The sequence below is a fragment of the Physella acuta genome, unplaced genomic scaffold (genome assembly GCF_028476545.2).
Source record: "Physella acuta isolate Inbredline_101_S28 unplaced genomic scaffold, ASM2847654v3 ptg000576l, whole genome shotgun sequence".
In the NCBI taxonomy this organism is placed as follows: domain Eukaryota; kingdom Metazoa; phylum Mollusca; class Gastropoda; family Physidae; genus Physella; species Physella acuta.
The window spans coordinates 70,796-83,600 of record NW_026732095.1 but is presented as its reverse complement, the minus strand read 5'-3'; the positions used below and the strand labels follow the sequence as shown (position 1 = coordinate 83,600).

The 12,805-nt window shown below is 32.8% G+C and overlaps 1 protein-coding gene across 2 annotated transcripts; it reads right to left on the bottom strand.

Moving 5' to 3' along the window:
- Positions 1-459: 459 nt before the first annotated feature.
- LOC131946938 (actin nucleation-promoting factor WASL) lies at positions 460-12,685 on the bottom strand. 2 transcript variants are annotated; one of them, XM_059307987.1, is made up of 12 exons: positions 12,423-12,685; positions 10,322-10,462; positions 10,051-10,137; positions 9,142-9,241; positions 8,745-8,819; positions 7,593-7,767; positions 6,839-6,881; positions 5,408-5,564; positions 4,132-4,543; positions 3,347-3,446; positions 2,599-2,707; positions 461-781 (listed from the first exon to the last, which is right to left on the bottom strand). In XM_059307987.1, exons 1-12 carry the CDS (start codon positions 12,525-12,527, stop codon positions 726-728), a joined length of 1,560 nt encoding a protein of 519 aa, XP_059163970.1. In that variant the 5' UTR covers positions 12,528-12,685; the 3' UTR covers positions 461-725. The 2 variants fall into 2 exon arrangements, with proteins under 2 accessions (XP_059163971.1, XP_059163970.1); XM_059307988.1 differs by lacking the exon at positions 2,599-2,707 and having other exon boundaries at positions 460-781.
- Between the last annotated feature and the right edge of the window lie 120 nt (positions 12,686-12,805).

Below are 12,805 nucleotides of genomic sequence, written 5' to 3'. Positions count from 1 at the left end.
ATGCCGGCAAACGAGGTGCTACTTCCATCAAATATAATAACCTTCCCTTTCTTTGATTCGATCTCCATGTTACTTGGGTTAGAAATATTTTCAAACTGCATTCATAACATACTATACTAATATATAAATAAACACATGTCGTTTTATCGTACCGCCGATTGTTTAATTAAAACAAGTGTTAACCATGTCATATTCGTTTAGCATAAAACATGTGTTTTTTTAATTGACTGCGCTCTTATGTCGGCGCTCTTTTGTCGTGCGCTCTTTTGACGGGGTGCCTGTTAGTACTATGCAGAAAAACCAAAGCCATTTTTGTGTGACTGATTTGAAAAGTAGGCGAATTATTTAGACAGATTAACTATAGAAATATTGTTATTAAGCTAATAAATCAGGATAATTACATAAAAAAACAGAAGGCCGGGATAATCATGAAACATGTTTTTTTTACTACAAAAATATATTTACATAATAATGTTGAAAAATGTAAAAAATTGTTACTATCACAAACTAGTTACTAGTTCCAAACAAACCAAAAGTTTTCAAAACTAACAATGTTTGGACATACACAAAGAAACTATTAATATTTTAATTTTAATTAAATATTTACATAAACTAATAAAACAACAAAACCATATTCTACTAGACTTAAATAGAACTATTAAATGAAAATATATTTGAAATAAATATAGGCATCAACTGTAATATTATAAATCATATACAACAATTTAAGAGTCCCACTCATCATCATCTTCGTCATCATCATCGTCATCATCCTCATCATCTGAAATAATTAAAATATTGATATAAAAAAAGGAAGTATATAGGTAAAATAATCTACTTATAAAGTTCATTTTTTAAGCCTAATGGCATAGGTGTGCAGCGAGTGCAGAATTTTCATTGACCACTTGTTCTGTTTTTTTAATTATTAAGACATTAACAATAATAGACTTTATCACTCAAAATCGAGTTATAAATATAATGAACTGCTATTTAGCATAAAATTACTTGAATACACTATGACTTTTTTAACACAATCAAATTAATATCATTAGTGTGCAAAGTTAAATAGATAAATTCATATGAATTTAAACATCCAATTGAAATTGAAAAAGTTAGAATGAAAAAAATCTATTGTGAAGTAAAGTTGTTTTAATTTTAAATAGTAGTGTATACTGCTAAAGTGTTAAAAAATTTATAAAGTTTAAAACTACTGCCATCTATTAAAAATTAGCTAAGAAATAAAGCAAACATATTTACATGTTCTTGAAACATATAAATGTAGCATTACATAAATAACTTGCACTTATTTTAAACACAACAATGCATAAAGCTATTGTTAATTTGGTAAATAAAAATAAAAACTCAGTTCAGACATTTAATAATATAGACAGATTCTGCATTGTGGAGAATTAGCTTTCTAAAACTATAGGCTTTTATTTTTTGTTAAAAAAAAACAAAATAAAACAAAGTTAAATTAAAGAAATTCAAAGTCAATGGTATTAAAATTTTGATTTACAAATATGATAAATAAATAAAAATGAATAAATGAAAATTTAACTTTTTTTTTACTTTTCATAAATAACAATAATAACTTGGCATCTTAAAAAAAATTTTTAATAGAAAATCTTATCATAACCATTAGGTTATGATAACATTTTCATGAGTATTAAAGTTTTTTTTTTAAAGAATGCATTTAAGTAATTTCAGTAACAAGTTTGCAGAATATACTACTGAAGCAACTAGAAAATACACTACATTTCGTTATTTTTTTTTAGTTGAAAACAAAAATTGATTATAAGTTGATGTTTATCAAACTAGCAAGTGAACAGTTAACAATGTGTGAGAAGTTAATAAACTATGGTTGATATTAGCAGTGTAATGTTATGTGCTCCAGTATCACTCCTTGGATTAAGTTAGCTACAGATTAACTTGAATGTTGTAGAATAGATTAACCTGTTATGTTATAGAAGAGGTTAAGTTGTATGTTGTAGATGAGGTTAAGCTGTATATTATAGTATAAAGTGAGCCAAATGGATTAAAATAAATAAAGTAGAAGAGATAAAATTGTGTGATGTGGAAATTGAGCTGTATAATGTAAAAAAATGAAGTAAAAGTGATAAGAGATAAAATAGTATAATGTAGACATTTAGCTGTATGGTGCAAAAGTAATTAATTAGAAGAGATCAAGTTGTATAGATTGAGATCAAGTTGTATAGACTGAGATCTAGTTGTATAGATTGAGATCAAGTTGTATAGATTGAGATAAAGTTGTATAGATTGAGATCAAGTTGTATAGATTGAGATCAAGTTGTATAGATTGTGATAAAGTTGTATAGATTGAGATCAAGTTGTATAGATTGAGATCAAGTTGTATAGATTGAGCTGTAGAAGAGATTAAGTTGTATAGATTGAGATAAAGTTGTATAGATTGAGATAAAGTTGTATAGATTGAGATAAAGTTGTAAAGATTGAGATAAAGTTGTAAAGATTGAGATCAAGTTGTAGAGATAGAGATCAAGTTGTATAGATTGAGATCAAGTTGTATAGATTGAGATCAAGTTGTGCCATTATTGAGGCCCAGCTGACTGATGAGATTACCTGATCCCTGGATGTGTTTTTGTCGATTGGCCAGGGCCCGGGCTAAGGCCCCAACCAAACCATCCGCATCAGTTGGGGGAGCTATGGACAGGCGCTCACTAGCATCCACCTATGTTACAGTAATTGTTACCATTTTACATTTTTACACTGATTACCACCTATACATTTTTCTACCAGGAATTTCATCACAGCTATGAGCATACAAGTACACTATAAAAATTCAAATTAAACAAACAACAAATAAATATAAATATATGCATAGCTATAAATTTTACAAAAGAAATGCCAAAAGTATAAGCCATGTTTTAATATTAACCAATTTCATGTCATCTTCCTCAGTTTCTAATTTTCAAACAATTTAGATTTTGCTCAGTGTCTTGATAATGTATTTTAACCAGGTAAGGGGGGGGGGGGGGGGGGAATGCAAACTCTACTTTAGTCATTATTTCCATGTTGGAGGTGTTACTTCTCCTATCTTGATGGATAGTAGTGAAATTATTTCAACTTTAATGTAAAAAGCGGTAAAAAATGTACATAAAATGGATGAAATACAAATAAATGTTAGCATTTATATTGGAACAAAACATGGGAGGTAACTGACAAAAGAACGAGAGTGGGGGAGGGGGGGGGGGGTATTAATGCAAAAAGTAAACATTTAGTATATCTGCAGCAGCTGTAAAAACTAGAGGACACAGAGATCCACAGGGCCTTGTAGAAATTATATTGTCTAAGTTACATGGCAACTTACTTTTTTGAGAGCTGTTCCTTTTTGGATAGCACTGAGGAGGTCATTTCTAGGGTCAACAGTTCTGTCCCTTGTTTCAGTAGGTTTCAACTGGATGCCTGAACTGTATTGTCATGTGCAAAAATTAGAGTTACTGATAATGTAATTCTTGTTTTTTTTTAGTTTGTCATGCACAATGTTAGTATTTCTAATGCAATAATTTTGTTTTTAAATTTTGTCCTGCACAGATTGGGATTATTAATTCAATCATTCTTTTTTTATTTTGTCATACACAAGATTCAAATTATTAATTCAATAATTCTGTTTTTTTTATTTTAAAAAAATTTAAAATATTCAAGAATTTCAAATTGATTTATATCATTTATTAAAAGATAAGATTATTTATAAATTTAAATATTTAATAAAGGAAATAAGGATACATCCATTTTATCACCTCCCAAAAAATTAAAATTTTAAACCCACCCCTTGATGGGGAGGTCATCACAGAGCCACTGGTTTTATAAATTTAGATACCTTGATTTAACTACCAATTCAACTTGGTTTTTAAAAAAGACATAAGTGTTGTCATTTATTTAAGTGACATACTGTGTTTGCAGATAAATAATCTTTTTTTATTATGAATTTTACATGTGTATGTCAACATGGACTGGAAATTTCCCCACTCCACTTGGTTGAAAAATAGACTTAAGTCAGGCATGCAATTGACTTAAGTCAGGCATGCAATCTCTGCCAGAACATCATCCATGGATGAGCCCTGAAGACAGAGCTGATTCAACAAACTTATTTACCTTATGTCAGAGAGTAAAGCAGCCCTTCCTGATGTTTCGTCTCCAAAAGGTGGTGGAGGGGGTGGTAGAGGGCCACCCATTGGAGGCGGTGGTGGTGGTGGGCCACCCATGAGAGGTGGTGGTGGTGGTGGAGGTGGCGGAGGACCACCTGTAGGTGGGGGTGGGGGTGGTTGTCTGGAGTGGGACTGTTGGGGTGTAGCTGGCAGAGGGGGCATGTTCCTTCCTGGGGGTGGGGGAGGGGCACTCCTCCCTGGCTGACCGCTAGGTCGAGGGGGTGGGGGTAGTGGTGCACTGGGAGGAGATGGTGCTGCCGCCCTTGGTGGTGCGGGGAGGGGGTGGTTTTCTCGAGAAGGGAGAGAAGGGGGAAGATTATTAGACTGCTTTCTGTTGTCAGTGTGTGACACTGTTTGTACTGAAAAATAGTTGAAAAATATGCTAGATTAGAGACTAACTAGAGAGGATAAATAAATATCTAAATTTACAATGCAAGGTAGTGGTTGTCTAAAAGCACTGATTAAGTAATTCTACTAAGTTGGTGATCCTGTAAGGCTGGAAAAAAGTCAGGAGCAAGATGGTTTATCATTGGAAAGATGCTGATTATCATTTAAAGCAATCTCACTACTAAAGAAAATATGAAGATTTTTATTTAGTTTTTAAAAAAAATGAAGATTTCTTACTTTAAAGGTCAACAAATTGGCTAGACACTCAAATGGACCATTACATTTTTTTTTAAACTGCGTGAAGTGGTAATAAGAATATGATTTTAAAAAAAATTGTTGTTTTCAATATTTTTGGCAGAATTTGAAGAAATAAAAAATTTTCCTAGTTTTTAGTGCCTACAAGGACATGGCTTTGTTTTTTAATTTTAAAAGAAAAACTCATTGAATTGATAAACGGAAGCAAGAAATATGGGGAATATAAACTAAAATCCGTGTGATACTAAAATACTTTGATACTTTGATTGGTCGAAGTTTGTCTTACCAAGGTGAAACACATGTTAAAATCTCAAGTTGGTATATAAAATAGAAATATAGCCTTAAACTTAGAGCAAAAAAAATATTTTCCAAAATTTCAATTTTTATAAAATCGATTCTTAAATTATTAAATCCTCCTAATTTTTTGAAGCTTTAATATTTTCTTTGTACAGCTAATCAGAACACATAATTAACAAAACATTTTTTTGGTCTAAGTCAACAATAATGATGGGGCCCCTCTAAGCAAACATGGTAGCTGCCATAACTTCATTATTAACTTCTGTAACTGAAGATTTACTTACTTCTCCCTGACCTTATTTCATTCCTCACTGCCTCCAACCCACCATTGTTCTCTACAAACTCTTGAATAAATTCCAAAGTATCCTTGTCAATGTTGGAGTTAGCATCTATATTTAGGGACTTAAACACTGCTTGCATTTCAGGGTTTAGCTGATCCAGCTGAAATTTATTTAGTTACAACACTCTATTCAGCAAGAGAACAGGGGGGGGGGGGGATGAAAGTGGTATATAACCAAAACAGGGAGGGTAAGATCAAAAGGCTGACCTAGAAGCTGATCCAGATAAAATAAATGTAAACTGCCTTAGACACGAGAACAGAGGGGTGAAAGTGGTTTTTAACAAACACACCTAAAGCAAAGGACCAAAAGGCAGACTGAGGCTTAGAATAGATTGATGACATGCAGACAGACATACAGACAGACAGACGTGAAACAAGAAGACATCAACATGATTGACTGGAACATGACTGATTGGAATATGATTGACTGGAACATGACTGATTGGAACATGATTGATTGGAACATGACTGAGTGGAACATGACTGAGTGGAACATGACTGATTGGAACATGATTGACTGGAACATGATTGACTGGAACATGACTGATGGGAACATGACTGATGGGAACATGATTGACTGGAACATGACTGATTGGAACATGACTGATTGGAACATGACTGATTGGAACATGACTGATTGGAACATGACTGATTGGAACATGACTGACTGATGTCAGCATTTGATAACCAACTGATACACTAAAGACATGAGACTATGGGACACACTGTCCCATAGTCTCATGTCCCATAGACTCCAAGAGTCCACGCAGCTGTAGTGGGTATCTGACTCCAAGAGTCCACCCAGCTGTAGTGGGTATCTGACTCCAAGAGTCCACCCAGCTGTAGTGGGTATCTGACTCCAAGAGTCCACCCAGCTGTAGTGGGTATCTGACTCCAAGAGTCCACCCAGCTGTAGTGGGTATCTGACTCCAAGAGTCCACCCAGCTGTAGTGGGTATCTGACTCCAAGAGTCCACCCAGTTGTAGTGGGTATCTGACTCCAAGAGTCACCCAGCTGTAGTGGGTATCTGACTCCAAGAGTCACCCAGCTGTAGTGGGTATCTGACTCCAAGAGTCCACTCAGCTCTAGTGGGTATCTGACTCCAAGAGTCCACTCAGCTCTAGTGGGCATCTGACTCCAAACTAGCAAGGTAAACACAGCTGGGCATTGAACTGAACACACTCTTTAGATGCAGAGAATAAAGAAACAATTCACTCTACTTCAACTGCCATTTCACACAAGAACTGAAAGGGTCACTTTTTTTCAAGCTCGATTAGATTAATATACAAGTATAATTATGTGTGCTCTCTAATCAAATACAGATTAATCAAATTCAAAATTAAGAATCAAACAAAACTAATTGACCAGAACTGACCTGAAGTCCTTTGTCAGGGTCCCACCCCAGATGGGTAACATGTCTGTAGATAGAGAAGAAAGTCTTTACACTTCTTGCTTTAGTTTTAAGATTAAGATATTTTATTAGATTTACAGAACTGCGTGTTTTAGAATATTAGCTACATACCAAATATCAAACCATAAATTCTCTAATACGTAGGTAAAATATTAATATTTACTTATCATTTCTTCACTTACAGATGAGTAATAAAACAAAAGAAACTGATACACATGAATGACATGTGAGGGAAAAACTAGAAGTTAAAAAACATTGGCGTCAACATTAAAAATGTAACAACATAAAATCTATTGATCACAAAAAGTGCAGTAAAATATACTGGGTTAAGCAAGATTTCTGGCAACTTATTATGTCAGTAATCCTATTGTTTTAAAAAAAATGTAACAACATAAAATCTATTGATCACAAAAAGTGCAGTAAAATATACTGGTTTAAGCAAGATTTCTGACTTATTATGTTAGTAATCCTATTGTTTTAATTACTAAATAATCATATAAATAACTTATTATGTAAGTAATCCTATTGCTTTAATTACTAAATAATCATTTAAATAACTCATTTTGCCTAAATTGTATATTTGTGTTTTAGCTAAAATTTAATAAAGATAATTATGTTTAGAATTTTATTTTTTAATATAAATATTATTAAAAAATACATTAGCATTTTCTAAGTATTATGTCTATTCTTGGTAATAAACTTAAAGTGTCAAACATACATAAAGTTGGAGGGTGTTCCAATGTCCGCCTTAGTAAGTTTTCTTTTCCCATCTTTCTTATTTTCTTGGTTCTTTTTGTTTTTGTCAACATTCTGGACGCTGTTGTTAACCTTACTCAGTTCAACACTGTGCACAAACACTGGCTGAGGGGACACAATGGGGCTCATATTGTTTCCTGCAATAAATTATAAAGTTGGGGTCAAATTGTTGCTTGCAATAAATTATAAAGTTGGGGTCAAATTGTTGCATGCAATAAATTATAAAGTTGGGGTCAAATTGTTGCTTGCAATAAATTATAAAGTTGGGGTCAAATTGTTGTTTGCAATAAATTATAAAGTTGGGGTCAAATTGTTGCTTGCAATAAATTATAAAGTTGGGGTCAAATTGTTGCTTGCAATAAATTATAAAGTTGGGGTCAAATTGTTGCTTGCAATAAATTATAAAGTTGGGGGCAAATTGTTGTTTGCAATAAATTATAAAGTTGGGGGCAAATTGTTGTTTGCAATAAATTATAAAATGGGGGTCAAATTGTTGCTTGCAATAAATTATAAAAAGGGGGTCAAATAGCAGCTTGCAATAAATTATAAAATGGGGGTCAAATTGTTGCATGCAAAAAATTATAAAATGGGGGACAAATAGTTGCTTGCAATAAATCATAAAGAGGAATTCAAATTGTTGCTTGCAAAAGAACACGCAAGGTGGTTCAATTTATCTGGCAATTAATCCTACACAGAGGTTCAAATTTTTTCCTATGATAAATCATACAATGGGGTCAAATAGTTTTTTACAATTCACCATTCACTCAATAAATATAAAAATATTTATTTTTTATGCTAAATGTATATTTAGCTTACACAATCGTGTGTCATGCCAACACACATTGACACAAACCAAAGATGGAGATTCTGGACATGGATCAGCAACAATCAATTATTATATACAGAGTCTGGTTATAAACGATGTCACATGTTTTATACACCCCACTCCTCACATCCTCATACAAATCAGACATCTCCCCCCTTCAGACTAGAGGTCTGATTTATAAACTAACCCTATGTACACAGTATTAGTATACATATGTGTGTCTATTATATCAGCAATATTTGCTGTTTTAATATCAAACAAGAGGTTCTCTTAAAAAAATCAACATACTTGGAGGCAAGGGTACCGGTGTTGTTGGAGCGGATGTGTTTCCTGACATTGAGGCACTCATGCGCTGTTTTCGCTCTGTAGAATGAGAAATTATTTTGTTTTAGTGTTCCATCCACACAAGTGCTTTTTTTGTTTCTTATACATTTTTTTAATTTGAATTTAGTGCTAGAATAAATGCAACATAAATTAGTTTGACATAATATCTAAAAATTGAAGCTATACATTTATTTGTTTTTCTAGTTTTTTATTTTATTATTTCACAATAATTTAATAATAAAGAAAAAAAAAAAGTTGTTTATTTAATTATGTCACAAGAATTTAAAAATAAAGAAAATTAAGATTTAGAACATTTGGAGAAAAGAATACATTAATGGATAAAAAAATGTAAGAATCTTACGTAGTTTACGCTTTTGCCGGATTGCAATCTTATCCTGAACCACCTTTTTAAATTTAACTGCTTCATCCTCACTGCTAAAGTTTAAACCAACTTGACAGTTCTTCATGTTAAAAAAAAATTAATTTCTTTTCTGACTATAAAACACATTTTAAAATGATACAACATATTATATAACTATGAAAAAAAATAATAATACAAAAGTGGTTTTGAAAAAAATCTAAAACTATGCGAAATTTATTTGATGAACTATGCCAATTTATGAATAAAGCAAATGCCTTTGCATGAATTAAATAAATGTCATTCTTTTTTTTTAAATTAAGCAGCAATCATAAAATGAATATCATTTTATAATTGCTATTTAATTGTTAAAATTGAATGAGAAAAAAATGTCATTTTTAAGAATGTCATTTGATGAACTAGACTATTGTCTGAAAGGCAACAGCAGAAATGGCATTGATATGCAGTAAATATTCATTATTGTGTTTTTGCTTTTGTGTGAAAATTATATTTTAATGGTTTTGTTCTTTGAATATTGTGATGATGCACAGTTCATTTTGAGCCCAAGTAAAATAATACCTGTACCTATGTTTTGAATAGTAAAAAAGTCATATTTTTCCTATTACAGTGAATGTGTATATGATGCTGCTGGGGTTAGGTACATCCAAAAAGGTTAAAAACCCACAGAACTAGACTCAAGCATAATAAAATAATATTGCCATTCTTTGAAAGAAGAAAATGCCATAATTTAGGACAAGATGAATTCCACTGCATAAATGAGATAAATGTCAAAGTTTGAGCATAATGAATGCCATTTTATATTTTAATCAAATGCCATTGTAAAAATGTCATCTTATTTTTGTACAAAATGCAATTTTCTGAAGTAAATGGATATTATATGTTTAAACTTACATCCCCTTCAAAAGTATGAAAATAGTCTCTAGGTGCTTTGTAGACCAGCTGACTATAAAGTTCTTGTTCCCATAGCAACTTCTGTTTCTAGATAAAGAAATAATTTTTTTTAAATTTTGGATAAAAAAAATCTAAAAATCTTTAAAATGCAGGGGGAATACTAAATACTTTTATTAATATAATATAGGCCCTACCAGTATCAAGTTTCATCATAAAAAATATATAAATATATTCAACAAATGTTTATGCACATTTTAAAATCAAACATTACCTTTATATCATAAAGTCTGAAAAAAAAGGATCTCTTTGAGGAATCTTTTACAAAACATGCAACACCACAATGTATTTTGCTCCATCTGTTACGGTCAGCTTGCTCTGCCAAATAGAGCTGCACAACACCTGTTGCCAGGGACTAAAAGAAAAAAGATGTATGATTTAGCCAGCTAATACATCTATATATATGAAAATTAAAGTATGTGTGTTTGTCTGTGTGTCTTGTATGCATTACTAAACCTTTCTTCTGATTGAAATGAAACCTCAGGAAATTATTGAGACTACTACAGGGGTAGGAATGTGCAAAATTTTAAAAATATTTTGTCCGTGTCCTCACAGAGTGCAATTTTTCTCAATTTACAGTAAATAAAAATAAAAGTCAGATGTGGTTTGGTGCCCAGAGTTCTTGAGCAGCTATCTTAGCACTTGATATCTGTTGACAGGGCATCCTGCAGCCCCAACGTGGGTAAGCGGTACTACATGATTCAATGCTAAAACTGCACCAGGCGCACCAGCCAGCAGTTGAGTGACCCGGAGCGCCCCAGACTCCCCTGTTAGCACTTTAGCTTACTTTCTTTTTAAAAAGGGGTATACACTTGGGCTACAATAATTGTTGACAAAATCAAATCAAATGCGCCCTCTAGCGTCCTGAGCTCCCCTTGAGTACTATGATGCCAATGTTGTGATGATTATTACAATTCCTGCCTTATAGTTTTTACTAAAAAAAAAACTAAAAAACTTTATACAGTAGATCTATTCTATATACTTATATAGATTAATATAGAGATCTAGATCTAGATTCTAGTTATTAGCAGCCATCTTGTTTAATTTTTTTGGGTAAAATTATAGTTAGAGATTCTGGGGAAACTTACAGCAACTTATAGCAAATATTGCTCGCAAACAACTGCTGTTAAGTTATTTTCTGGCCTATATTGATATATTTACTAATTATTTAGCCATTGATTCGGTTTATTATCGGTTTATTATTGAGTTATCTATAGGCCCTAATATTTGACACAAATATATCACAATATACTAAAATATACTTCTATTAAAGCCTTAATGAAGTGAGGCAACTTTTTCGCAGATTTTACTAAAACGATTGATTACTGATTTTTTATATTCAGATATTCTATAATATAACAAGCCGACCCGCGGCGTATGCATAACAACAGGCATTGGTATGTACTTTTCAGTAATTCATAATTTGTGAATTCGACAGTACTAATGCTGCCACTGAAAATATTTGCTTTAAAACACTACCCCCCCTCCCCCTTTCCCTCAACCCCTACCCTATACCCCCCCCCCCTTTCCCTCAACCCCTACCCTATACCCGCTCACCAGACCATGTGGGGGTGGTGGGGGGGGTGGTAGTGATAGAGAGGAAGAGAGGGGACTGCAAGGCGCAGTTTGCAGCTTGTTTTCTAACGTCTCCCAGAAGAGAATTATATATTACGAGCTGACCCGCTGCGTATCATACGCCGCTATTTAGTTTTTTTTTTTCTACTTTTCAGTAATTTATAATTTGTGAATTTGACAGTACCAATGCTGCCATTGAAAATATTTGCTTAAAAACACTAACCCCCCCCCCCCCCCCCCCCCCACGTGAAAGCAGCCTCCTCTTAGTTACCTCCTCTAAGTTTAAAATCGTTTCAAACTAAATTATCTGCCCCTAATAGCCGTCACCAAACCCGTCTCTATGATTGTAAAATGTAAACAGAGTGAACACCGCTAACCAGATCATGTGGGGGTGGGGTGGGGGTGGTAGTGATAGAGAGGAAGAGAGGGGACTGCAAAGGCGCGCTTGCAGCTTGTTTTCTAACTGATCCCAGAAGAGAATTATATATATAGTATTATATAGATATATAGATAATAATAATAATATTCATAAATAACGAGCTCACTATTACAACTATTTAACTAAAAACTTAACTAACTGTTAACTATATCAACATCTCTCTTCTGCTGTTCCTATCGTCTTGTAACACTGAACAGTACTACATTAAATCTATAATCACTATAATCATAAAAATCATTAATCCTCTCAATGTCTGCGGTTTCAGGTGTTACTTGTGTTAGTTACGGTTTACGTTACTCACAGTAGAAAATCTTCCCATTGTCTCGAAAAGCACAGTATTTTCATGATCTTCAAGCAAAATGGATGGACAATTTTCTAATTTAGACTTTGGAGGTTGATTATTCATCTTGAATCAAATGTTTCATGCTTTTACTTCCTTGTTGAATGAACAGTAGATCTAGAATATAGATTCTAGGTCTAGTTCAACGGCAGGTAAAGCAAAACCTGTTTCAAACGACACAGTGCGTAACCTACTTTAAAACAATAACAATGTACCAGCTGATCCAGATACAGCTAAACTCTAAATGTAAAACTACAACTGTCATAGAAATCCGGACTTTTAAAAAAAAAACTCAATAGGGCCCCAAAAATAAGAACGATTGATTAAAGTCAATAGATCTATTT